At 43.4% G+C, this 27,618-nt stretch overlaps 1 protein-coding gene across 1 annotated transcript; it reads left to right on the top strand.

Moving 5' to 3' along the window:
* Positions 1-1,472: 1,472 nt before the first annotated feature.
* Positions 1,473-27,294, top strand: SDHA (succinate dehydrogenase complex flavoprotein subunit A). The gene is made up of 15 exons (XM_032965754.2): positions 1,473-1,580; positions 4,720-4,818; positions 5,664-5,825; positions 7,432-7,575; positions 8,764-8,928; positions 10,643-10,791; positions 11,602-11,726; positions 15,420-15,588; positions 16,039-16,234; positions 16,903-17,074; positions 18,235-18,353; positions 18,788-18,899; positions 21,998-22,128; positions 23,159-23,272; positions 25,875-27,294. Exons 1-15 carry the CDS (start codon positions 1,527-1,529, stop codon positions 25,959-25,961), a joined length of 1,998 nt encoding a protein of 665 aa, XP_032821645.1. The 5' UTR covers positions 1,473-1,526; the 3' UTR covers positions 25,962-27,294.
* The last annotated feature ends 324 nt before the right edge of the window (positions 27,295-27,618 follow it).

The following is a 27,618-nucleotide window of genomic DNA, read 5'->3' as shown; positions in this document are numbered from 1 at the left end:
CAAGGAACTACAGTACAGTAAATGCAGGGACTCAGCAGTCTGTCCTGACGTTACCTCACGCGAATATTCGAGTGTATAAATGAAGGGAACCCCGTCAAAACAGGAAAATAGAGCAAGCCGGAAACACCGTGGGTTTAAAAAATCATTGGGCCTTAGTAACAACTACTTCGCGTGGCAAATAATTTCTGCCTAAGTCACTGTCTTAAGTTCCTATGTGTGTATGAAGGTGGTCGGGGCAGTGTCAGCTTACTCGTGACCTTCTGCCAAGCGATCCGTTGCATCACGGGTAACGACACCCTCATGTGGTTGGGTGAAGCCGCTGTGTGAAGGTGACTTGTGACGGCTGTTTGTTTTTAAATTCACGTTTGACGTTCAAATGAAATGTGTGAGGCCTGCCCGTACAGTGCCTGGTACAGGACTCGCGCCGCATGTGGAGCCGACTGGAGAGCCTGCGTTTGGAGGCAGGACACCGGCAAGATAAAATACATCACAGTCTTAGATCCGATCTCGGAAGCTTAAGCAATGTTGAGTCTGGATAGAGCTTGGATTCACGGTGCATAATAGGTGTTACCGGTTTGTGCGAGGCTATTGCGTGAAGAGGGAGCAGATGACACCCAAAGAAAAATCAGTTGCTGTACTGCTTGCCCCCCCCCCCACCATCTTCACCAACCCGCCTGGTGAAGTATGGTCAAACAGCTCCCACAGTCCCCACGTGTGTGGGGAGACCCCATAACGTAGCCTGCAGCAAGCATCACCCAGGCTCAACCTTGCTGATTTGGTCATAATTAGGCAGACCCAACACAGTGTAACACATCCCATATATAACCCCATACATTCCATATATAATGAGAATATTTTTTCTGGAGGAATCTAATGAGCGATCAAGCTCTTTTTCACAGATGTCCAGTAGGGGCAGGTCAAAACGTTACTGCCAGCCATCTCAGTCAACCCATAGCACCTGGGTCTGATCCTTGACCTGCCAGCGAGCCTTCGACACTTCAACACTTCACGTGGCCTCAAGATGTACCTAGCCTGGCACAAGCGCCGTGGAAAGGTCAGCGGGGAACGCGGGTTGCTTTATTACGGAGGGGTGTGCTGAGTGTGTGGGTGTGTCTGAATATTTTAGCCGAGTGGAAGTTGAATCGGTTACACGTGTTGCACAGAGCAGCTCATCACCTATCACAAGACCCGGCCTCGTCCACAGTCACACTCCAACGGAGGGGGAATTTTGCAAGACTTACACAACTGTATTACCCCACTTACACAACAGTATTACCCCTGTTACACAAACAAAATCGAATGAATGTATCATTATTTATATTTCAATTTTTACTGTTATTTCTATGAGTGGATATCTTTACAACACCACGCTTTCTCAAAAATCTCCAGTTAATTCAACGGGCTCTTTAGGAATGAGACGTAAAAGCGATTGACGGGGGTGTGTCTGACCCCTACGTTACACCGCTGAGTTGGTACGACCCGAGGTTATAAAGAGGGGTCCGCGCTGCCTGCCGGGAGGCGCGAAGATGGCGGCCGTGCGTGGCTTCGGTGCAGCGCGCTCCACGCTCAGGAAACTCGCGGTGAGGTGTCAGACGAGGAAGCGGTGGCGGTGGTACAGAAACACAAACCTGTAACGTTAGCACCCCCTTTTGTTTTATTAATTGTTGCCTTTAACCCGAGAGCGACGCGCTTGCGGTATCGCGTCGATGTCCCGTCCTCAAGGTCGAGGCGGCCGGGCTGAGGGGACGCGCGACCTGACGTAACCTCTTTGCTCTGTCCGCGCCGGCGCGCAGCCGTTTCGGCCTGGTCCCCGTGTTCAATGTAATTTCTGTCCAAGGTGTTGGAAACGTAATGAAATGTAACGCCGCCGCTGGCAGTGGTGGTGTTCGCCTGTGTGCGTGCTGCAGGGGAGGTTGAGGCTGGGCTGCCTGGCGGTAACTCGCGCGACGCGGGTTCGACTCCCGCGTTCGCCACGTCATTTAATTTAATGTAATTAAATATACACAATAGGGTACATATATCATTGTATCGTTGTTCTGAAGTCTAAATGACATTGTTTTTAACACACAAAACACGTGCGTGTTAAGGTTTGCAAAATGTAACGAAAACAATCATTTGTTGGGGTTTATCATTAAAAAAATTGCAGCTTTGTCGCGTCAAAAAGGAAATTTGTCTAGCTTAAAAATGTGATAATTCCGTACTGTACCATGTTATGTGATGCGTGTGTACAGTACATTGCAGCGTGTAACCGCACGCCTGTGACCCCAGTGTTCCTTTGATCAATTATAAACCAACTTAGGGATGGTCAAACACAAAATGTATCTGCTTGGCATACCCTCAATGTTGTCTGCGATTCAACTCAAAAGTATTTGCAGTGCTGCTTTTACCCTTGGACTCCGAGCCTCGAATACGTTCTGATCACCAAAATGGCTTTGAGCCAAAGGCCCTAACGCATCATTAACATTGATCTCCATCTATGAGAACAATGATTTGTCTTGAGGGACAATCCAGCATTAATCAAACACCTTCAAAAAAACGTTGCATTCTATTCGGGATATGACGGTATTCCAGACAGAGCAGTCGGCCGTGCAGGAGGTTGTGAAACCGGCTGCTTGAAAACCGGGAGAAATGTGGTCGAGGAGATAATTCTGAAAGGAAACTTGTGGCGGTCTTCTCTGGGTGGCCATGTGCTGCCATGGATAAGCAGTGTAATGTGTTCCCGTGTGTTCCCGTGGGTAACAGTGGCATTAAATAAGATGATGATGATGATAAACAGGTGGAGTGTTCTCCCGGTTACACGAAGCACACCCAAATTTGCTTTCAAATTTCAGGGGGATAAGTGCGTATTATAATCCTGAGAATATGGTAATTTCATCAATCTGCGCTCTGTAAGGTGGGCAGAAAACTTCTGGAGAGCTGCGTCATAGGTGGCTGCTCGATTTAATGAGACGCGGAATTGCTTTGAGCATCATGTGAGCGATATGCATGCGTGCCACGCTGAACAGGTCCCTGCAGGGTGGGCTGGTAGGACAAGTCTCTGCGCTGTCTATTGCTGATTTTACACCCAACAGCACGAGATTTCACTTAGTTAAAGTATTGAAAGGGGACGGACGGACACATTAATCTATTGCAGGCTGGTACACTCAGTTTACAACTTCGTTCCTACCAGTATAACTTAATTACATTGCGCACCTCTGAGAGCTTGGCACCGGGATGACTTCTAGAATAGGCAGGGCATGAACCTGACAGATTCGGAATTTTGTTTTGCCGGGAGTGGTGAAACACGAAATGGAATCACAGGCACAAGTAGAAGAGTCGTTTGTATATTTAAATTATCAACAACAAAAACGTATCTGGCACAACAAACACGGATTTGTATAATAGTTAACAAATTTAGACTTTCGCAACGTTATTACATGCTTTTATCGTCGTAAATTTGGATGCTGCATAACAAACAAAAAAATATTTTCTAATGGGCGTTTGGACTACCGCAAACTTTGAAGTAAGAGAAAAAAATAACAACCAAAAGTTGATTATTTAAGCCTGCGATGATGACCGTATCCATTCCCGTGGTCGCCTCGAGCACGTAGACGTCCGTAGTGCTCGCGTGCACTGTAGAAAGTTATGCAAACACATTGAGGAAGGCATTTCAGTTTGTCCTTAAGCACCATTCACCTCCAAAGCTGTGAGTGAGGTCTTTGGATATCAGTATTTCAGGCACGTTCCATTAACGTATACCACTTGTAGTTGGTAGTTCTATTTTTGGATGTAGCTTAGAATGCGCAAAGAATATATAGTTTCATTTTAATAATGTTCTCTTGAATAATGTGCTGTATGCATTATTTATAAGTATATTGTCTTTGGGAATGTGAGAGCCATAACTTGTTTTGCACGAGAGGGCATACACTATAATGGGACAGAATACAAACGGCAATAATTATGTATTTTTCTGTGATTGGTTTGATTATAGGTGGTAAGATTAAACCATAAATCAAAAACTAGATGAAACATTTAGCCATATATAACACACCTCAAAGGGGCAGTTAATTATTTTTGTATCCAGTTTTAGTCCAGATGACTGCACTCAACCTGTTTTCTCTCATGCAAAAGACGAATGTGGATGGTCCTCAGTGAACCTTTGGCCCATGTTTACTGGCACGGCTGGGTAGCATGATGGATCATGAGCCCATCGCAAAGCAAGCAGGGATGTTTGTAATTGTCATCATTCTCTTCACAGCTGTGCTTCATTAAGTGTTCAATTGGCTGTTCATTTGTGTGCACTTTACTGTTCAAACATTGTTTTAAGCATCCTGATATACTAATTCATGTGTGTGTTCAAGCCAAATTTTTTTTTTTAACACCTTACTCTATTTAATACAAATATGCCAACAACTGTTATTGTAACACATTTTAAGACACCTGTTTTGTAGAAAAAAAGTATGGTTTAGATTGCTAACATTGTTTATATTTACTTCACAGCTGTAACATTGGTATTTTTTGTTATCCAGGTAAAATCTTGATTTTGCCGTTTACATATTGATATTCTCGTTGACTGTCTACCTTATTTGTAGTGAATATAAATGCGTATTGTCATAACCTTGGTCATTACAAAACTCTAACCCTAACTAAGCCTAACTTGAGTAGATGATAAATGAGAAGAATACCTGAGGTTTCATGGTTACATCCTGCAAGAAATACAACGCTTTTTTTCCATTGTAGAATCCAGCAGTGGGACGGTCAGTAAGTGTCACCAGCACCAGAAACTTCAACTTTACTGTCTACGGCAAGAGAGATGCCACGGCCAAAGCCTCTGATGCGGTAAGCAATATTCTTGGTAGCCTTGACATTGTGTGTATGGCGATTAATATGGTGAGGTATTGAAACCTAAACTGTCACGGTTCTATGCCAATTAACCCTTTGGCATTCCAGTCTGTCCCTGTGGTAGTTTCTTAGGCACCACACAAGTGGGTTGAGACCCACTTGTGTAGGGTGCCTTAAATAAGTACCTGTGGTGCCAGGAAGTTGGGTGTACATATATGTAAATTGTGTAAGGATTTTTATATCCCTAAAACACTGTAATCATCACCACCCATGATCAATCAACTGCTGGATGAAGGCCTACCCAAGCTATCACCATCTCTCACATTCCTGCGATGTAACATTCCATCTAGCTTGTGCGGACGAGCTAGTTTCATCGCTACATCGTTAGTGTCAACCACCGCCATCATGTAGTGACGTGTCTTGCCCGAGCCTGCTTTATTTGATCTTTCTGACTATCATATGTAGATTTGGCTATTAAGAACAATGCATTATTCCTGTGTTTAAATTCTGAATCTTTCAAAGTCAATGAAATTAATTAGGTTTATGTCCTTTAAATGTTTTTTTATCCCCTTTAAATGTTATTTATCCCCATATTGTTGGGGATTAATGGTGCATAACTTCATCAAAATCTGGCCCTTTTTTAAGTGTATATCTTATAAATGCACTGGGGTGTGTGATAGTGGGAGGGTATGTATGTTGAACTTCTTTCACACCGTACGTAGTCAACCATGCTAAGTGCGGGGGAAAGCCAAACTAAACACAAAGGCAGTTCTAAAGAAATTAGTTTTTAATCTACGATGGTTAACGAGGAGTGTCTGTTCGCATCTTTGCCCGTGCAACAGATCTCTCGCGAGTACCCCGTGGTCGACCACGAGTTCGACGCGGTGGTGGTCGGTGCCGGTGGCGCGGGGCTGCGTGCCGCCTTTGGCCTCTCGGAGGCCGGCTTCAACACGGCGTGCATCAGCAAGCTGTTCCCCACGCGTTCCCATACCGTCGCCGCACAGGTGCGTTACTGTCCGATACCAGCGCAACGCTACTACTGTGTGTCCTTGAAATAACTTGGGCGGACAGACCCTCTCCTGTACACCGTGGGTTTCTTTTGGGAGCCCCTAAATATCGAAAATCTAGAATATCGTGCTCCCAAAGCTGAACGTTTTAACAGTGCGCAAAGCAAGTGATGCATAGGCCGTGTCTCCACACTTTTTATAGCTTAATTTTGGTGATTTCGAAAACGTATGGTTAAGCCAAGTTTGTTGAAGTTCGGAGTTAGCCTGATAACTTAATCTAAATTGTCTCATGGTTGTTCTTGTTAGACTTGCATCCCTTTGGGATTTTTGCACACAGCGTTGATATACGGTGCTTTTTTCTGGAAGATTTTACTGTTTTTTCCTGGATGTTTCTGTTGCGCGTTGTCACTTTAAGATGTTTTTTTGTTCATGTTTTTGTTTTTTGTTTGTTGCGGTTGCACCCGATTCAAGAGCCTCATGGCTCACAGGGCTATACCTAACAAATGAAAACTGAAAAAAAAACTGAAACTGCAGATGCGTCACATACCAGGCAGTCTCAGTTTAGTAGAAGGTAAAAGATAAGGACGCAGCCCTGCAATGACTTTTCATGCTACTACTAGCAGAAAGGTCTCCACTAGAGCGAACTCTAGAGCCCCTTTACAGGGTGTTTTGGCCTGCTCTTCTACAAGGCCCAGTTTAGTACTGTACAGTACTATAGCATTGGATTGTGCTTTCCAGAATTGCTTTTTTATTGTTGGTTTCATGGGAATAATTATTTTTGTTAAGAATATAGTAATGATATACTGAGACTCGCTCACTCTATCCCTGAATTAGTCCAGTATTTCGTGGACCCAGTCTTGTCGTTGCGGCTGTAATCTTCAATTTGGTGTAAATAGTGCTCATGTGCATCCACAGGAGTGCAGCAGTCTTCTGTAGAGGGAGGAGTCAAGCATCTTCTTGTTGATCGGAAGGAAACATTTTTGTCGATTCCCTTGTTTCAGTTCATCTTTTTTTAAGTATAAGGATTTAATTGAAAAGAAAAACAAGTACTGAGTGATCATTTATTGTGCAGTTATGGAGCAACACTTACCACAGCATAAACCTTTGTGTGTGAGTGATGGAAAATCGACATTTCGGTTAACTGTTTCTGTAAAGGAAAGGAGGAGGGATGTGAAAATAGTACCTTGTGCACTCTTTCACGTTTGAAAACGTTGATATTGTTGAACAATTCTATTTGGATTACAAGCAGTGTAGATAATTTGTACAGTGTGAAGTGCGTCTAATATAGCGATTTGTGTACGAACTGTGCATACACCTTTATCAACTTGTTTGAAACGGACCTCTGATAATATGGCAATAAAAAAGTCTAAAATCGTGGACCTTGGCGCCGCGGTTCGGGCTGATCGGCGCGGCTCGTGTGCTCGTGTGCTCGTGTGCTCGTGTGCTCGTGTGCACGTGTGCTCGTGTGCTCGTGTGCACGTGTGCTCGTGTGCTCGTGTGCTCGTGTGCTCGTGTGCTCGTGTGCACGTGTGCTCGTGTGCTCGTGTGCACGTGTGCACGTGTGCACGTGTGCCCTGGTGCTCGTGTGCACGTGTGTCTGCAGGGCGGCATAAACGCTGCGCTGGGCAACATGGAAGAGGACGATTGGCGCTGGCATTTCTACGACACGGTGAAGGGCTCCGACTGGCTGGGAGACCAGGACGCCATTGCTTACATGACGGAGCAGGCACCCAAGGCTGTCATTGAGGTGTGGAGCAGTTGTACGTCCGTGTGTGCAGTCTAGCGGCTAGCGCGCTGCGCTACGAACCCGGCGACCCGAGTTCGATACCCGCTCACAGCCAATACCGGTAACGATTATCTGAACTGGTCCTCGGCCTCTCCTAGGTCGACTCAGCCTCAAATGAGTACCTGGTGCGGTGTGTAAGCATCGCCACTCGGCCGGGCGTGGTGCTGGCCACCCACCCTCATGTGCCGTGCCGGCCTTCATAGATGCTCGCTAACAGCACTTGCCCCAACAGTCTCTTAAGGTTATACATGGGGTCTTTGTCTTTTCTGAGGTAAAACAAAAAAATCCAAGTGCTGACAGTTTAATAGGACTTTAATGTCTCTCAACAATTACATTTCAGTTGGGAGTGCCATTTTTCTCCTTAATTATGTTTCAAAACCGTATGTGAACCCAGAACCTCAGTCATGCCAGCTCTGTGCTCTGAAATGAAATGAAATTTATGTCACAAGTATTTAATTTATAGTTAGTGTGATTTATTTTCTTCTCACCGAATTCATGGGTTATTTTCAGACGATTTTGTATTAAGTGCCATAGTTTATGAATATTGACATAAAAAATTTTTTCGCTTGTGTTCTGCTGATATAATTTTTCCAACCCTTAATTTCTAAATGTGTTTCTGTATAAAACAGACCAACAAAAATAGATTATTTAGCAGGCCTACAACAATAACAATCTTGATTTGAAGCTTTCGTCACTGCAGGAATCCATACTCTTTGGTTCTTTCGGTAAACTCACGTAGGTAGACAAAATAATAGCTCACGACGTTTTGATGGCAACGCAATTGACCGTCTTCAGGTGAGAGGAAAAGGATGATGACGACCGCTTGTGTTGCGATCGAAACGTCGTAGTTTTTTTGTTATATTCTTTGAACCTATCTACGTGACTTTACCGAAAGACCCAAAGAATATGAATTCCTGCAGTCACGAAAGCTTTAAGTCAAGATTTAATATGTAACTATAATACAAATGACATGTCAAAATGCAAAACATATATATGTTCTCGAATTGAACTGTGACCCCCACTTGTAACAGTGGCTTTACTAACTTGAACAAATGAATTTCTACATGTCTGTTTTTGAGTGCCTTTTGTTATCCCGATAATGCTGTACTGCACACGTCTATAAATGAAATGTACTCCTTTGACCCGCAGCTGGAGAACTATGGAATGCCGTTCAGCCGCACGGACGACGGCAGAATCTACCAGCGTGCCTTCGGAGGGCAGAGCCTGAAGTTTGGAAAGGGAGGCCAGGCCCATCGGTGCTGCTGTGTGGCTGACCGCACCGGCCATTCCCTCCTGCACACCCTGTATGGACGGGTGAGCCCACTCACGACCCCCTCTCTGCCTGTAGGTCTGTCCTGGCCCAGGCGTTAGGTGCAGAGATATTCTAAAGTAATGTAAAGTCCATTATCATTTGACGTCTGAATGACGGCCACTCTACATACATTCATGGGGGTTGTTTGACCATACTTTACCAATGCTGGTTAATGCGGGTTGATGAAGCCAGAGTGGAGAGGGCCAGTCCGTAGTGCACACACCAGTGACGTTAACCACGGCTACAAATCAAACTCCGGTCGATGGATTCGTAGCGCAAGTGCGCCATGCCAACCAGCTGACCACAGCGTCACCCTTATCAGAGTTCAAGGACATAGCATGGAACGCTTGATGACTTTAGGAGAAGTGCACTCCAAGGTTGATTTACAGTATTGCATAGCTTGCATGTATATGTATGTGTAATATACAGGACACGGCTTAATGGATTAGAAGAAGACACGTGTTAATTAGTTTTTTTACTGTATTGTTTTGGTCCTCCTGTAAAAAAACCTAAATAGCATTACACACATAGGGCATTTGTTCTCGGTCATTCCTGTAACGTCTCTGAAGGCTTTCCAGTTTTATATCCATGAGAGCTACTCAGGCTGTGAAGTGGACACAATGTTTGCTGGGTGGGATTATAAACACTTTGTTCCTTTGCACTCATGCGCTGGACACAAATATGCGGTTATGTGCCAATGTCATGGCCATATTGGCCAATCGCTTTGGGATATATGACTGCCCTGAAATATAAAAAATGAGGCGACCTTGTCAGGAAACTCTGTTCTGTCAGGGTGACAATAACAAAAACTGCACGTTGTTGCAGGCATAAACTGCTTTTTAGTGCACTCTATGTAGTCGTACAGACCCCAGTGCACTCTATGTAGTCGTACAGACCCCAGTAAATACAGAAATATACATTTAAAGTAAAACCTTTCTCTTTTGTTCGAACGTGACTCTGCTGTCGACTGAATTAAGACAATACTGTTTCACATCTCCAGGGAAAGAGTTATATATTATATCAGGCTGTAACTTAATACTGTTCCTACCAACTTGCAAGTTACTGTTGGGAGTAGCGATCATGCAGAGCCATGATGTGGTTATCACAAGGGTGATGTAGGTGCTGTCTATTTTTGGGCACAAGGCAGGTTCCATTTTGTGCTATATTCATCCTGCGTATGAAAATCGACCCCTGCCCGTGGTTCGGGTTACTTGTTGTTGTGTTATGAGAGTAGCGTGACACAAAGCTGGCTTACCAGTCATATAATATATGCAAGGAAACACTTTGTCGGTGAGAGAAAAGTAAAAATAAACTCAACGGATCGGTTTTGGCTGAATATTAAGAAAAATCACACCGATATGCATGTCTACGAAAGTATTCAAATTAGCGATAATAACATGACCTTCAGAGCCACACAAACTGATTACTTCATGCTGTATGGCATGATGACGCCATCACTTTGGCTGAAAAGGCTTATCCATTTAGGGCTGATTTTGGGCAACCTTAATAGCAACAACCTGATTCGTAAATGTTGTTTATACTGAATCATCTTCATGGGAGTTATCCTGACCCCTGTCACAGATATACGAATAGAGTTCTAGGGTATGCATTCACGCTTTGAACACAAGTTGTAAAACATTGAAAATTACAAAAACAATGTTTGCAGCAACATGTAAATATAACGATGCCATGGTTGTCATTGTGTCATGGTGACAGTCCCTGCGATATGACACCAGCTACTTCGTGGAGTACTTTGTGCTGGACCTGCTGATGGAGAACGGCGAGTGCCGGGGAGTGATCGCCCTGTGCCTGGAGGACGGCTCTATCCACCGAATCCGAGCGAACCACACAGTGCTGGCCACCGGGTAAAACCCTGCTGCTGTAAAGCCAATCTGTGCAGTGTAAACATTCGCACCTCAGAAGCTCGCGCAAGAACGGTCGTATAAAATCGCTCGCGATTTGTCGTTAACAGCTGTTTTGAAAAACAATTCGATTCTGCTGTAAATTTTGCCTTTAAAATCTGTTGTGCTGCTAGTATTAAGTCTTCTATACCATTAAATAATTAATTAAAATAGCTGTTACTCCCAGTGGTTTGGAACCTCATGCAATATATTTAATCACGACTGATTTAAAGCAAGGATATCGATTAATTATGCTTCAGAGGTTGTGCAAATATGGTTATGTTGTGAATTTCACATTCAATAATGAATACAATTACAGGAGAAACACCTTTTACCCACAACACTATTATACGTTCATCCTCTATTATCTGCCGGAGTTCTAGGGTATGCGAGAACTCCGGTTATCCACAGCCTTAATCTTCCTATTATCTGAAATTCTCTATGGTTTTTCTATCTGTTTTTTGTGACGGCTTCCTATTTGCAATATTCTTGGCTAATAAGAGGAGTCGTGTGGAAAATTCACCTTATCTGCAATGTTATCTGATAGACAAGTGGAGTAAAACTGCAGATAGCCCTGCAGATAATAGGGTCCGTGACGTTGGTTCCCCACATCACCACAGATAAGAGGAGTTCTGTATGAAATATGGAGTTTTTTTTACCGAATTAGAACAAAAAATCGCCCTTGTTATTTTGTTTGCCAACCCCTGTGCATGATCGACAATCACTTTCTGCATTGTGCGGCACACGTTGACTTTTTTTTCTTCGCACCTACAGTGGCTACGGTCGAGCCTTCTTCAGCTGCACATCTGCACACACCAGCACGGGGGACGGCATGGCCCTGGTCACACGAGCAGGGCTGCCGAACCAGGACCTCGAGTTCGTGCAGTTCCATCCCACAGGTTGGTGCACTCCTGCGGCTGCCAGTGTTGAAGGAAACCTGGAAAGTTGTCTGTAGGAAGGAGAAATACAACGTTACACTTTGGACCCTTGCGTGTGGGAAGACTGCTTAAGTTCTTGTGCTTTTGCTGTACAGCTTCTGAAGTGTTTCTGAAGGAGCTCCTCGCATCTTGAGTGAAATTTTGGACACGCGGTACAACCAGAAATCACATCGGAGAGCTAATTCAACCAAAAATATCACTTTAATGCTTAGAATTTTTCAAAAAAGTGTCTGAAATTTGATCGGCTTTCTTAACATGGACACGAGCTACTGTTGACATGAAGTTGTGCGGTTTCAATGTTTGAGCGCATAGTCTGAGCTTTGGCCACTAGGGGGCGGTCATGCACCACAGCCACCATTTGGCATGAAGCTCTAAATATTTGGAAGGATTTCAGCTGTCCTGTTGGGAAAATTATTTGTATTGCCAGAGAGCTGTTATTCTTTCACTCGTTACACACAGCTCAGTTTCACTTAAACTCACTTGGGAATTCATTTTAAATAACTCTTCTTTGGTTCTTTCGGTAAAGTCACGTAGAATGAGAATAAAATAATAAAATAAAATTCTCACGACGTTTCGACCACAACACAAGTAGCCGTCCTCAGGTGAAGAAACAGCACTGTCCAGAAGACAGCGCTTGAGTGAACCCTGTCAAGCATGGACAGCGTCTTTTAAGCTGTGTGGGAGGAACAGAGAGCCTTGACAAAGGAGCATGTAACTGGGAGATTAGCATGATGTTGGTGTGAGGGATTAGCACCACGGAGAGCGAACGAGGTAGGACTGGAGGAGGGGGGAGGGGAGTTTACATATAAATTAGCATGTAACTGGGGGATCAACATGATGTTGGTGTGAGGGATTAGCACCACGGAGAATGACGAGCTCGGACCGGGGGAGGGGGGAGGGGAGTTTACATATAAATTAGCATGTAACTGGGGGATTAGCATGATGTTGGTGTGAGGGAGAGATGAGCACCACGGAGAGAAAAATGGCGGTTTTTCCCATCTCCTCAACAACCAGCACCAAGGACAGCGACATTCAGGCGGACGAGTCAATCCATACTCGGAAAGGAGGAGGGGGCAGGGAGAAACAGTCACAATGCCAGCGAAAGAGCTGCGGTCTGACGGTCACCGCAAAATACAATTAATTAAGAACCGAAATGGTTTAAAACATCTTTCCAACGGTTACTAAGCCAGAATCCATCCTCTCGGTTGAAATTTTCTCTGTGTTTGTATATGTGGATGGCTTCATGAACGAATCTCTCATGGTAGCCGGTTGGCTTGCAAAGAACCTCCGTCTTGGAGAAGTCAATGTCATGTGAACCCACTGAATTATAACAGTGATCTGCCACGGCAGAAGAGTTCGTCCTGCCGTGTTTCAAGTCTGCTTTATGTTCGCGGATGCGGTCCGAGATATGTCGTTTGATTTCCCCAATGTAGTTGCTACCACAGAGGCACTTTAGTTTGTAAACGCCCGGGTACTGTATGTCTGGAACAGCATCTTTTACAGATGGAACCAGATCACGGATTTTATGTACTGTGTTGAATCGGACCTGGATCTTGTGTTTATTCAGGATTTTGGAGATCTTTCTAGTAACCCCTGCAATGTAGGGTAAGGTGATGGTTTTGAGTGGCTCCTCAAGAGGATCCTTCTTCATGACTGGAGCGATGGCTTTGCGGATTGTGTAGTTGGAGTAACCATTAGCCCTGCGAGCCTGGTGTACGTGTTTGAGTTCACTGACAATGTGTTCCTGGTCGGAAATGCATTGGGCTTTATGGTATAGAGTCTTGATGAGGGAGTTCTTCTGGGATGGATGGTGGTGGGAATCCGGTTTCAAGTAAGCATCTGTATGGGTAGCTTTTCTGTAGACAGAGTGGCTAATTGAGCCATCAGGTCTCCTTTTAATTAAGACATCCAAAAAGGGTAGCTTGCCATCTTTTTCGACCTCCATGGTAAATCTGATGGATGGGTGCATGGAATTGATGTGGTCGAGAAATTGGTCTAGAGCAGGCTGGCCATGTGGCCAGACGACAAAAGTGTTATCCACGTACCTCTTCCATAAGGTTGGGCGTAGAGTGGCAGTCTGGATGGCGTCAGTCTCAAACTTCTCCATGAAAATGTTGGCTATAACCGGAGACAAGGGGGAGCCCATTGGGGTGCCCTCAGTCTGTAGAAAGTTCCATTCCAGGTGAAGTATGTGTTGGTTAAGCAATGTCTCACCAGAGGGGGTACATCACTATGCAGTCCTTGATGAATCAAGTCTTCAATTATTGCGATGGTGTCAAGTATCGGAACTTTGGTGAATAAGGACACCACATCAAAACTGACAAGCAGGTCGTCTGGGGACAGAGAAATGCCTTTGATTGTCGATACCAGGTGAGTAGAATTTAGTACCGCAGAGGTGGTTTTTCCAGTGAAAGGTCGCAGTATATCAGCCAGAAAACGTGCCAGTTTATAGGTGGGGGAGTTGATAGTAGAGACGATGGGACGAAGGGGTGTATCTTCTTTGTGTATCTTTGGGAGGCCATATAATCTTGGTGGTCTGGCAGCAGAGGGTTTCAGCGAGAGCTGTTTGGTCTGATCAATTGATGCTGTTGAATCAGAGATTATTTTGTTCGTTTTGGTAACCAGGCTGTTGGTGGGATCTCTTTTTATTTTTGTATAGCTGCCATCGTTGAGTAGTTCTTGAATTTTGTTGTTATATTCTGTTTTGTCCATGATGACAGTGCATTGCCCTTGTCGGCTGAGAGGACGACAATATTATCTCTCTTTTTTAATTGAGATAATTCAAAGCGTTCATCTTTGCTGGTGTTGCTAGGTGGCATCTTAGCGTTTTTGAGGGTTGCAGCGATTTGAGATCTTGCTACGTCTGCAGCAATGTGACTCAAGCCCTTGAGTGCAACGTCAACATGGGCAATGATATCATTAACTGGCATGTGTCTCGGTGTGACAGCAAAGTTTAGCCCTTTAGCTAAAACGGATTTCAGGTCATTCTACGTGACTTTACCGAAAGAACCAAAGAAGATGAATCCTTGCAGTCACGAAAGCTTTAAATCGAAATTTAAATCACTCGTCAAGTTATTGGTTTCCAACTGATTGACAGAAGCAACCTCCATACTAGGTTAACATACTCGTATCTCTCATGTATTTAATCAAATTTGTTCTCAATTGTGCCATCTGTGTCATGTTATGATATAAAGATTAAATTCTGGTCTCTTGCAGAGCAGGACATCACTCCATGTTCGGGAACAACTGGAGAAGCATATATATTTAACAGAACTACATCTGAGAGCCCTTTTTTGTGACCTCTGGCACACACATTAGGAGGCAGTACTCACCCAGCCCGTTTGCTAGTCATGTTTATCACATAAGACTTAGATTTTTTAAATATATCAGCTGGAATTTATCTAAAATTAAGTGCTGAACCAAATTGTATGTGATGTGTTTATGTGCAGTGATTTGTAACCAGGCTGAGAGCATCAACTCACTACTCTTGAGAACCCAGGTTGAATCACAGGCGGCCATTGGATTCAAACACAGGATCTTCAGCAGTGCCAGTTTGGCGATCTGACCTCTGAGAAACCGTGCCACCTTAATATCTAACATCTTACATGAATGCATGTCCGATGTTTCACCACCCCCTTGTCTTTTAAAACGCAGGAATCTACGGCGCGGGCTGCCTCATCACAGAGGGCTGCCGCGGCGAGGGTGGAATCCTGATCAACAGCGATGGCGAGCGATTCATGGAGCGCTACGCCCCCAACGCCAAGGACCTGGCCTCCCGTGATGTTGTCTCGCGCTCCATGACCATCGAGATCCGCGAAGGGAGGTATGACCCCCATCGCTCACCGCATGCAGCCTCCCCCTCCCCTCCCCCCCCTGCGATGACTAGCATCGTGGACGTTGTGTTGCGTCGCTCGAGAAGTGACGTGCACAATTAGAGTTGAAATTACCAAAAAAAAGTCGTACCTCCAAATCGTTAGGTTCATTTTAAAAATGGGCCTAAAATTGTATGATTGTATTTCGTCTTCGAGCGTTGTTTGTGTTAAAATTACAATAGTTTTAAGCAATTTATTGTAATTGGTTAAACCAAATGTTACTAAAATTGCTCTTTATTATCAAGTCAAAAGATTGTGCCAAAAGTCAACGTGCATTCTACCGTCAACCTGAAAACCCTGAAATTTCTGAAAGCATTCTCTCTTTCCCTCTTCTTTGTCCAGCTTCTGCCTGCTTCTGTCCTCTTAACCTTTAACCCCTTTTTCCCCCGATGGTGCAACAGGGGCTGTGGCCCAGAGAAGGACCACGTGCACCTGCAGCTGCACCACCTGCCCCCGCAGCAGCTGGCCATGCGGCTGCCCGGCATCTCGGAGACGGCCATGATCTTCGCTGGCGTGGACGTCACTAAAGACCCCATCCCCGTGCTGCCCACCGTGCACTACAACATGGGTGGCATCCCCACCAATTACAAGGGCCAGGTACCGTTGTTATGCTTAATGAATAAAACAGGCCGTGCGATTTAAGTGTACGTACACATGACAACCCAGGCTTTCTGTCGACGCCCCCAGTCAACCTTCACTCAGTGTGGGATTGCTTGTTCCCCTCTGCTGCTCACCTCTCCCCCCATTGCCTGGAACTCCTTCCCCCAGTCATCTGTGCTGTCGACTCCCTGTCACTGTTCAAGCACAGGCTCTCAAGTCTTTTGTTTTTACCTCAGCCTATGAATGGCTGCCCCTGCAAAAGATTTGTTCGCCTTGTTTCTCTTCAACATCTTGAAATGTAACCACATTTAGATGCTATGTCCAGTTTGTTTTTATCATTTATGTTATGTTTTGTTCATTTGTTTTGTATGAAAGTGATTAATCACAGTGTCACCGAGAAAGTAAATTCTGCTTTGATGACCATAAGTGGATGCTTATTTCGTATTTATAACATTCGACCCTCACCCAACGTTCTGATTGAGAAACCACACATTCACACAACTGTGTCACTGAGCTCCATTATATATCTACCACCATGCAGATCACTCGCAAAGAAGAAACACAACCTTAACAAGCTCGCACTTGCAAGTGTCACGGCATGCCTGCTTTAGAGCCAGCGAAAGACAATGATTGACAAGAGGCGTTCGGTGGCCGCGCTCACGTAGGTGCTCACGCGCAAGGACGGCCAGGACAGCGTGGTGCAGGGCCTCTACGCATGCGGCGAGGCCGCCAGTGCCTCCGTGCATGGCGCCAACCGCCTGGGCGCCAACTCCCTGCTGGATCTCGTCATCTTCGGCCGCGCCTGCGCGCTCACCATTGCCGAGCTCGCCAAGCCCGGTAAGCCGTAGGACACTGAAGACGTATGTACTATGTTGAACATCGTTCTCACCGTACGTAGCCAACCGTGCTCATTGGAGGTGCGGGGGAAGGACAACAAACTAAACACAACAAGCAGTTCTTAAAAAATGAGTTCTCAATCGATATTATTTAAAAGTGTATAGCTCCAGTGGCTTCCTAATATCAAAAGGAAGAGCGTTCCAGACGGCCGCAGAAGCGCATTTGAACGCGCGCAATGCGGTGAGTGTCGTTGTTCGATGACTAGCCAGAAGCCGCTGCGACGATGACTGGAGTTCACCTGATGGTTTATGTTCCTTGACGAGATGGGAAAGGTATCGTGGTTCATTTGTGGCAAACACTTTGTGTGGAATGAGTGTGAGCAAGCGGGGAGTTAGTAACAAGCTCGAATGTCTTGATAGGAATCACTCTCTGGGCTCTTCAGTGAGTCGCTGGGATTTGAGATTGCTGTTTTATTAGATTAGATTCGTTGATCCATTAGATTTTTTTAGCATTGTGCATATAGTGTCTGTTGTGGCTACAGGATTCTGGAATCGGAATAACGATTTCCTAACTGCACAATTCATTAATACAACTAATATACAGCATGTCAAAATTTATATAAGCATTAAAAATAATAGTTTGGCACATATGCAATACATGTAAGATGGGCTTATAAATGTATTTAAATTGGTGAATAAATGTTAGAAACTTAATATTCAATAACAGTTTAATGTAGATGCTACATTTAGAAGTAGGTACTTTTTTACAATCCAGAGATGGAATTGGACTTGAGTAGTGACCTACACCTTCAAAGTTTATTTGAGTTCTTTTATAAGGTTAAAGATTTCTGGTTTTGCAGACTTAAATTGCATATTTTCAGTCTGAACATTAGCCCGAAGGACGATTCATGAGTTGAAAACATTGTAAAATATAGTGTATGCAGGAAAACTGTCATTTGCTAATTGTTTTGGACCTTTTGAGTGTTGCCACAATTGCTGAGCCATTCTAAAAATCACAAAATGCCCTTGGCTCTACAATTCATTGTACGTTCAGAGATGAAGAAACTAATTGTGAGGTGTACCGGGCCAATCGTTGCCTTGTGTCGTAAAGATCGTTCTCACGAAGAAACACCTGTGTGTGTGTGGTGGTTTCTGGCGCAGGTGAAGCGCTGGCCCCTATCAGCCAGAGCGCCGGAGAGTCGTCCGTGGCTAACCTGGACAAACTGCGTTACGCCGACGGGTCCGTACGCACCTCCGAGCTGCGCATCAACATGCAGAAGGTATGGACGTCCACTTGACTGAACCAAAATTATCTTTAATGTGTGGATACATGAATTAACGTGAGCAAAGGTATATGAAAGTGGTGCGGTGCAGGTTGTGATTTGTCAAGTAAAATGTTAAAAGAGATTAATTTTCATCAATAAATGTAACTAGCAGAGGCTGTCTTGTATTAGTATGATTTTTCTAAATTGTTATATCGCAGGACCATGCGAGATGCATATTGATCATGGCTGATGATTAATTATTTTATCTTTCATGTAAGTACCTGACTCCTTCCAAAAACGTTAAAGCAAAAACATGTAAAAAAATCAGGCTGTGCCTGCCATATTGCTAAACGTCCGTGACTATCTAGAAATTTAATCACCGAGGCAGGGGGGTTGTTGCTTGAGTGTGTCGTGCAAACCCTCACCCTGTCTACTCGATGTACCCGCAGACAATGCAAACCCACGCAGCCGTGTTCCGCACGGGCCCTGTCCTGGAGGAGGGCTGTAGGCAGCTGAGCAGCCTCTACCAGCACGTGCACGACCTCAAGACCTTCGATAGAGGTCAGCCACGCGTCACTCGAGTCCCCGCGTCTTTGCGCGTTTGTGTATGAGCTCATGTGTGCACCCATTGTGGCTCGTAGCCAAGCCTGTAATGGAAAGCAATGCACAAGTTAACTTTTGCACGGCTCAAGTTGCGTGAAACAAAGCTGTGTTGGAACATTGCTACAGTTCATCGTGAGTTAACTCCCCCTATTGACAGCATGATTTTTTTTAATTTTTTCCAATTCAGTGAAGTTGCGTGTAAATAGTTGTCCTCTTAGAGTTCGGCACCCTTTTGATAACTTGCCTAGTCCTATTTTGGTTACTTTCGTGTATTTGGGTGAATTTGTTAAAAAGCTGCACTCCTGCTGTTCATATCGCAGTAATCAGAAGTTGGTTTCATTGCACACACGAACAATAACGGACTCTGGGGAGGCGGGAAACCTTGAGTAGACGCTGGGATGAACAAATTGTAACACATGTCACATGATCATTGTTTATATAAGGCAGCATTTAAACAGGTGTGTGTGTACGGTTTGTGTTGCAAGTCAGAAATCTCTCGATGCAATGGGCCATGATGTTATTTTGAGTCTTCAAGTTTGGCTATTGTTACACTTGTACACATTGGCAAAATGAAGAGAAAGCCTTGCCCTGTCCATTGGGAAGCCCAGTCGCTGGTAACAGTTAACATGAATGCTTGTAAGTGTCAAGCCGTTGGTGGTAGTCTTAAAGATGTGATGATAGATGAGAACAGGAATTTTCTTGCACATGTTTTGGCCTTTCAACCCCGTGGTGTGACGAGGTTTGGGTTTGTCTATTCACACATCAGCAGATGGCGTTGACGTCTTATGCAGTGCTTATCTTTCTTGTATGTGCAAGTCGATTACATTTATCAGTTGTGTGTGAGTGATCCTGACGGCTAAATCTGGTAAAACCGTGAAAAAAATATAGAAAATAACTTCAGCCACTCAGACCATATGGAAATACCTTCATAAAAGTGGCACCATTGTTGTTGGCTGGTCATGTAGCTGCTGATGGTGTAACTTGTCCTCATGTAAACTCTGTTGGTGACTGGGGAACACTGAAAGTTGAGCAAGACAAACAAGATCCATCCTGCCTCTTTGACACGTCTCTCTCTGGGACAGTCGGAAACAATTTACGGCCTCTACATCTGCTTCCCCTCATCCCAAGCTGTGCGGTGCTTTTAAATCTGCTTCATTTGAAAAATAATAATTGAGAGAGTAGGTCAGTTTAACACGTAGGCTTTCGCGACCAATATTATTCATAAAGGTTTTTGGGTTAGATCGCGTTATTTATAAATGTGTCGTAACCCTCCACCACCCGACACGGCCAATCAGCAGAAAAAAAGTGTCATGTTGACAAAAGACAAATAATTCACTACTTAGCCCACCGGTGTGTTGAAGAGTGAATCCACAACATTTACAGTTTGAGTACGACGTTTCGCTGGTAAATACATCCAGCATCATCGGGCAATTCACCAGAATGGTAAAGCCCTCGCTTGCTCCCGGTTTTATATAGAGCAGCAGGGTGACGTCATCATTTAATTCATATCAGGGGCAGTGATTAGAGGCGGAGGGGGGGGGGGGTATTGTAATTATATAATCGATTAGTAATCAGTCATTGGTTATGATTAGTAATGAGTTGTAGATTAGTAATTAGTTGTAATGTGTGTTAGTGATTATAAAGACGCACTACGACAGAATGGCTACAATAATGCTCAAATTAACAGAGCACTGAATGCCAAATCACGATCGCAAAGCAATACTGCTGAAAGCGACCAGATTGTTAAAACAATAAAAATTCCATGTATCTCAGGAGTAACTGACAAATTAGCCCGTGTTTTGCAAAAGCAAAACATTACAGTAAGATTTGGTACAGTACACAAAATTTGAAAACTGGTATCTTGCACTAAAGACGCATTACCTAAATTATCAACAGAAGGTGTATATCGGATTAATTGTTTATGTGGCAGATGCTATATTGGACAGACGGGACGTAACAGCGTAAGACTAAAAGAACATCAGAGAAATATTAAATAATCTCAAACACAACTGTCGGCAGTGGCAGAACATGCTTGTCAACAAGGACACTCAATTGATTTTGACAATGTTGCAGTGTTGTGTAAAACTAATTATTACTGGCAAAGACTAATTAGAGAATCCATTGAAATTGAGAGGAATAAGAATAACTTTAATCGCTCTGACAGCTACAGGCTTAGTGCGGCCTGGAAGCGTATTATTAAATGATACACATTACATTTTGATTTAAAGCTTTCGTGACTGCAGTGATTCATGTTCTTGGCTCTTTCGGTGGAGTCGCGTTGGGGGGAAGCAATAAAATAATAGAATATATGTTTGTTGTTTCCCTTCGGCGTGGCTTTGCCGAGGGAGCTAAGAATATGAATGCACATTACAATTCCTTATAGGGGAAACACATACTAATTAACGAATTACTAACATAGCATATAATCACTAACACACATTACAACTAATTACTAATCTACAACTCATTACTAATCATAACCAATGACTGATTACTAATCGATTATATAATTACAATACCCCCCCTCCGCCTCTAATCACTGCACCTGATATGATTTAAATGATGACGTCACCCTGCTGCTCTATATAAAACCGGGAGCAAGCGAGGGCTTTACCATTCTGGCGAATTGCCCGATGATGCTGGATGTATTTACCAGCGAAACGTCATACTCAAACTGTAAATGTTGTGGATTCACTCTTCAACACACCGGTGGGCTAAAGTAGTTAATTATTTGTCTTTTGTCAACGTGACACTTTTTTTTGCTGATTGGCCGTGTCGGGTGGTGGAGGGTTACGACACATTTATAAATAACGCGATTTAACCCAAAAACCTTTATTATGAGAGAGTAGGTACTTGTGTTTCTGCAAGTAAGAGACCACATTTCTTCAATTCGCCCATAAATTCTCAAAGCTCCAGCAGAGGGCATGTGAGTTAGCCAGGCAGCGTGCAGGTGTTGAGAGTTAACTGCCCTTTGAATACACCGTCAAGTTAGTAAATGAAACCACAACACGGGGGGGACGTGCTTACCGAGTGCGGCTTTGCGATGGCCCCGATAGGCATCGTGTGGAACACGGATCTGGTGGAGACCCTGGAGCTGCAGAACCTGCTGCTGTGTGCCATGCAGACCATCCACGGCGCGGCAGCGCGCAAGGAGAGCCGCGGGGCACACGCCCGCGAGGATTACAACGTGAGACGCCCCCGCCTGCAGAGACGGACGCACTCTCACCTCTTCATTTAACCCTCTCGTGCATGAATTATGAGCGCCTGTTGTCAAAATAGGAGTCTGGGAAGTGGACACGGAGGAGCCAAAAGGGTGAATAAAGGAACACAATTGACTTGATTCCGGCGGACAAACTCCAGTTTGCCAGAGGCGTCTTTGTTTTCAACAAATTCAACGCAGAAAAAATGACATATCGGTGCAATGCAAGTTGCTCTCCACTATTGCCAAAAAGAAGGCAAAACCAGGATTATTGCCAAATCATCTAGGTCAGCGGGCAGCCGATTAATAACAATTCAGCAGTGTGTTTGGTTTAATGTGATTTTAGTTCTGAAAGCAACCCCTAGGTATGTTCAAAATGTTTAATATAATTTCATAGAAGTCACATGTCTCATAGCAGTCCACCAGAGTGAACGTGATGCTGAAGCGTAAAAGAGCTGCAGCTAAAAGATAAACGTGCCAAGTCCATTCACGAAGGATTACGTATTAAAACATTTTATGTAACAGGAAAACGATATCTTGAGCACAGCTGCACACAAAAAAATAATTTCAGAACTTAATCTCATCCAAATCCCTTTTCAAAATTAATTTTAGAGTATTATACAGGATTACTGTGATGGGTAGGGTTCTGGAGCTTATCTGGACACTGAAGAGGTTAAATAATGGCATCCCAACAGGACAGAATTAGGACAATTTAATGATGAGAGAGTGATCATGCAGCAGCTGCGTTGGAGATCACTATTTCTAAAAATAGCTGCTAGTCTTATCAAAATGTTCACAATGATATACGAGCTGCGGTTGGCAAGTAAATTTAAATTCTGAAATTCATATGGCTTGAAACAACACTCCCTCAAAACGTATTGGATGCCATCGCCCCCTGTCACAGATGACTGATGTAGCTGAAGACCCATTTAAAAAAAATTTAGAACGTGTTTTTCCGCGTGCTCTCACACAGCTGGCCGAAGGAGTGCCAATTAACCTGCCGATGTCTGCACCACAGGTGCGGATGGATGAGTACGACTTCTCGAAGCCGTTGGAAGGTCAGGTGAAAAAACCAATTGAGGAACACTGGCGCAAGCACACGCTCTCCTGGGCAGAACCTGAGACGGGCAAGGTGAGAGGCTGCTGCATTGACAGTTTTTTTTTATAATTGCATAACATTGCCAGGATATCATGGGGACCTCCCTTGCCGTTATCAAAATATAAGAATAGGTTTTACCCCTTCTGGAAATAAGAGGTATGAAGATGTTAAAACATCAAACTGAAACCTTTTGCAAGGAATCATGTCTGCATTAACCATATATACTTGTGGCGAACATAAACATGCTCTGTTAGTATATGCTTTGTCTTTGAAACTGATTGGTCCACACCAGGCAATGCATATACTACCAGAGCATGTTTTTGTTTGCATGTTCACCACGAATATATGTGGTTAATGCAGACATGATTCCATGCAAAGGGTTTCAGTTTGATGTTTTAACATTTTAACACCTATTCTTAGTTCTTTCGGTAAAGTCACGTTGAAGGGAAACAATAAAATAATAAAATATATATAAAACAATAAAAATTCTCACGACGTTTCGACCATAACACAAACGGTCGTCATCAGGTGTGTCGGTTTGCATAAATTTATTTGTTTTTAAACGGTGTATTTATTTATTTATAAAAACGTTAGCGCCGCACGCAGCGATTTGGCAGTTTATTTAGAAGGACTAGTCCATCTATGTTCTGAAAAGAGGAGGGGGGAGACGAAATTTTTTTAATGTATGTTGTCTGAAAGCCACTGTAAGCATGAACAATCAATTAAGACCTGAAATGGTTTATCAAATCTTTCCAATGATTGCTAAGCCAGAATCCATCTTCTCGGTTGAAATTGTCTCTGTGCTTGTATATGTGGATAGCCTCATGAACGAATCTCTCATGGTAGCCAGATGGCTTACAAAGAACCTCTGTCTTGTAAAAGTCAATGTCATGTGAGCCTACTGAATTATAACAATGATCTGCCACGGCCGAGGTGTTGGTCCTACCGTGTTTAAGGTCTGCTTTGTGTTCACGAATGCGGTCCGAGACATGGCGTTTGGTTTCTCCAATGTAATTACTACCACAGAGGCAACTTAGTTTGTAGACACCAGGGTATTGTATGTCCGGAATCACATCTTTTACAGACGGAACCAGATCACGGATTTTATGTAATGTGTTGAAACGGACCTGGATCTTGTGTTTATTCGAGATTTTGGAGATCTTTTTTGTGATCCCCGCACTGTAGGGTAAAGTGATGGTTTTGAAAGGCTCCTCAAGAGGGTCCTTCTTCATGGTTTGAGTGATAGCTTTGCGGATTGTATAGTCGGAGTAACCATTAGCACGTACACCAAGCTCTTAAGGCTAATGGTTACTCCGACTATACAATCCGCAAAGCTATCACTCAAACCATGAAGAAGGACCCTCTTGAGGAGCCTTTCAAAACCATCACTTTACCCTACATTGCGGGGATCACAAAAAAAATCTCCAAAATCTTGAATAAACACAAGATCCAGGTCCGTTTCAACACATTACATAAAATCCGTGATCTGGTTCCGTCTGTAAAAGATGTGATCCCGGACATACAATACCCTGGTGTCTACAAACTGAGTTGCCTCTGTGGTAGTAGTTACATTGGAGAAACCAAACGCCATGTCTTGGACCGCATTCGTGAACACAAAGCAGACCTTAAACACGGTAGGACCAACACCTCGGCCGTGGTAGATCATTGTTATAATTCAGTAGGCTCACATGACATTGACTTTTACAAGACAGAGGTTCTTTGTAAGCCATCTGGCTACCATGAGAGATTCGTTCATGAGGCTATCCACATATACAAGCACAGAGACAATTTCAACCGAGAAGATGGATTCTGGCTTAGCAATCATTGGAAAGATTTGATAAACCATTTCAGGTGTTAATTGATTGTTCACGCTTACAGTGGCTTTCAGACAGCATACATTAAAAAAATGTCACCTCCCCCCTCCTCTTTTCAGAACATAGATGGACTAGTCCTTCTAAATAAACTGCCAAATCGCTGCGCGTGGCGCTAACGTTTTTTATAAGTAAATAAACACACCGTTTAAAAATAAATAAATTTATGCAATCCGACACACCTGATGACGACCGTTTGTGTTATGGTCGAAACGTCGTGAGAATTTTTATTGTTTCATATATATTTTATTATTTTATTGTTTCCCTTCAACGTGACTTTACCGAAAGAACTAAGAATATGAATTACTGCAGTCACGAAAGCTTTAAATCAAAATCTTAACACCTGTTTTATTGCCAGAAAGGGTAAAACCTATTCTTATATTGCCAGGATAACTTTACATTGAAGTCCTAGCCTGCTGTCCAAAATGCATTCCTTATTCAACTGCAGAATCAAGACATTTCAATATCAGACGTTTCACTCGTCACATTTGTATGGTTGTGCAATCTGCCAAGTGACGTATCACTGCTGTACTTTTATCTATCTACATATTGGGCTTGATATTGTGCGTACGTAAGTATGTGTGCGTGTCATGTTGCCATTCAGACGCCCAGTTAAAAATCCTTGCAGCGATTTTAATTGAGTGTTTTGAGAGTGGTTAAGTGGATGTGGTTTATGCATATAAAACCATTGTTGACTGCCAAGTGTAAGTTTGTATAATATAGTGCGTTTGTGTTAATCGAGATGGATTTCTTGTACTCTTTAGGTGACATTGGATTACAGACCAGTGATTGACAACACATTGGATGAAGAACATTGTGCAGCCATCCCTCCAGCCATCAGATCGTACTAAAATATGCCCCACATGCCACCTAAATTGTGACCTAAAAAAAATGACATTCATCCCGAACATTAATTTGCACCGGTGAGTACAAATCGAGATAGCTGTCGCAAAAACGAACGTTCAGAGACTGCTGGCAAATGTTCCGCTATACCAACACTTTTAATGGCCCTTTCCTGTTACGTTTGACACTTTGTCAAAATGTAGCGCGTGCACACCACGTCTCATTTTGTTTAATTGTTAAATTGGACGAGAGAGTCATCTGTGTTTTTTTACATGGATTTTCTTTTTGCACAACCGCACAATGCTACATCCTTTCAATCTCAATGCGGGTAGCTTCACCGACATACCTCGAACATTTACATTTGCATAAAACCTTTCCAGACGTTCTAACTCATGCACTGGTAGGCAATGTTTACTGTTTTCTTTAAAGCTGAGCTCAGAATGTTAAAGTAATGTGCAAATGTGTTGATGTGTTGTGGGATGTAAAAGCTAGCAACAGCTTTTGAGGTTGTGTCATCTGCAAAATGCCTTTTGAGTTGATGCCACTCATCTCTGTACTCTTCGATTGGTTCATCATTTAATGTATTCATTGTGTACAACTTTATTAGTGAGATCATTGTGTGCATTTTAAGACTGTCCAATATCCAGGAGTGTAAGTTGTTGGACAGTCGGTTTAGAATCTTCAATGACAGAAACTCGATTAGAAATTGGCCTACAGTTCAAATAATGATTGTAACGTCTCACAATCTGTTCGCATTTCTGGTATTGTAGTCTTCTAATTTGCACTTTATCATGGTGATTTCGTTAATGATCACATGTTCATGGTATCGCAATCTACCACCATGCCTCATACAACTTTGGAAAATTACATCAACTCACATAAATACTTTGGCAAGCTTCTTATGTTTGGTATACATAAATACCAAATTAGTATTTTAAAACTCATGGGAAAGCTTCAAAAGTGTTGATGTTATTCGAAATAAGATGCATTGAACTGTATGAACTACCGGAAATAACTTAGATTGCATGTTTGGTAGCAGTCCTATAGACTTATGACCTCAATATTTAAAACAGTGATTCATACAAATATACTTGATGTGCTTCGTTATGAAAACTACATTAAATTATGCTCAGTAAGCAGACCGCACAAGTTTAACACAGATACATGTGCAGATTTGTGGCCACTTGTATTTGCAGTGGGGTTCTAAATTGAAAGTCAATTCCTTCACAGTTACATCTTGCTCTACATTTAATTGTGGCTGGCTGTGTATTGGCACGTGTGTATCCATACACTATACCTTTTCATTGGTTTGCAAACTGTAAATAAATTGACACAATTGTTCCCTTTGGTGTCTCCCTTTGGTGCCTCCCCGTCAATTATACTTTGCGTGAGCGTGTCGCAGTTTCATTACCCCTGGGTACTTAGTGAATTTAACGTAAATCAACACCGACATGCATTTTTTATTTTGTTTTACAAATTGGACCATTTATAACGTTTTCAGTAAATTACTGCCAAAATAACAGTCTGTCTGAGATGCTGGATCTAACAAGCTCGCGGGTTTGCTCTCGCTGCATTTGGGATTCATGTGGCTACCCGACAGGTGGGCTGTGACGCTGCTTTGCTCTGCCAACTCGGTCCACTTGGACGTTCCTGTCATGCCAGCAC

Source organism: Petromyzon marinus, chromosome 34 (assembly GCF_048934315.1).
Source record: "Petromyzon marinus isolate PM22_M1 ecotype Great Lakes invasive population chromosome 34, UKy_Petmar_22M1.pri1.0, whole genome shotgun sequence".
Taxonomy (NCBI): Eukaryota; Metazoa; Chordata; class Hyperoartia; order Petromyzontiformes; family Petromyzontidae; genus Petromyzon; species Petromyzon marinus.
The sequence above is the reverse complement of the archived record's forward strand: the minus strand, read 5'-3'. Positions and strand labels throughout refer to the sequence as shown.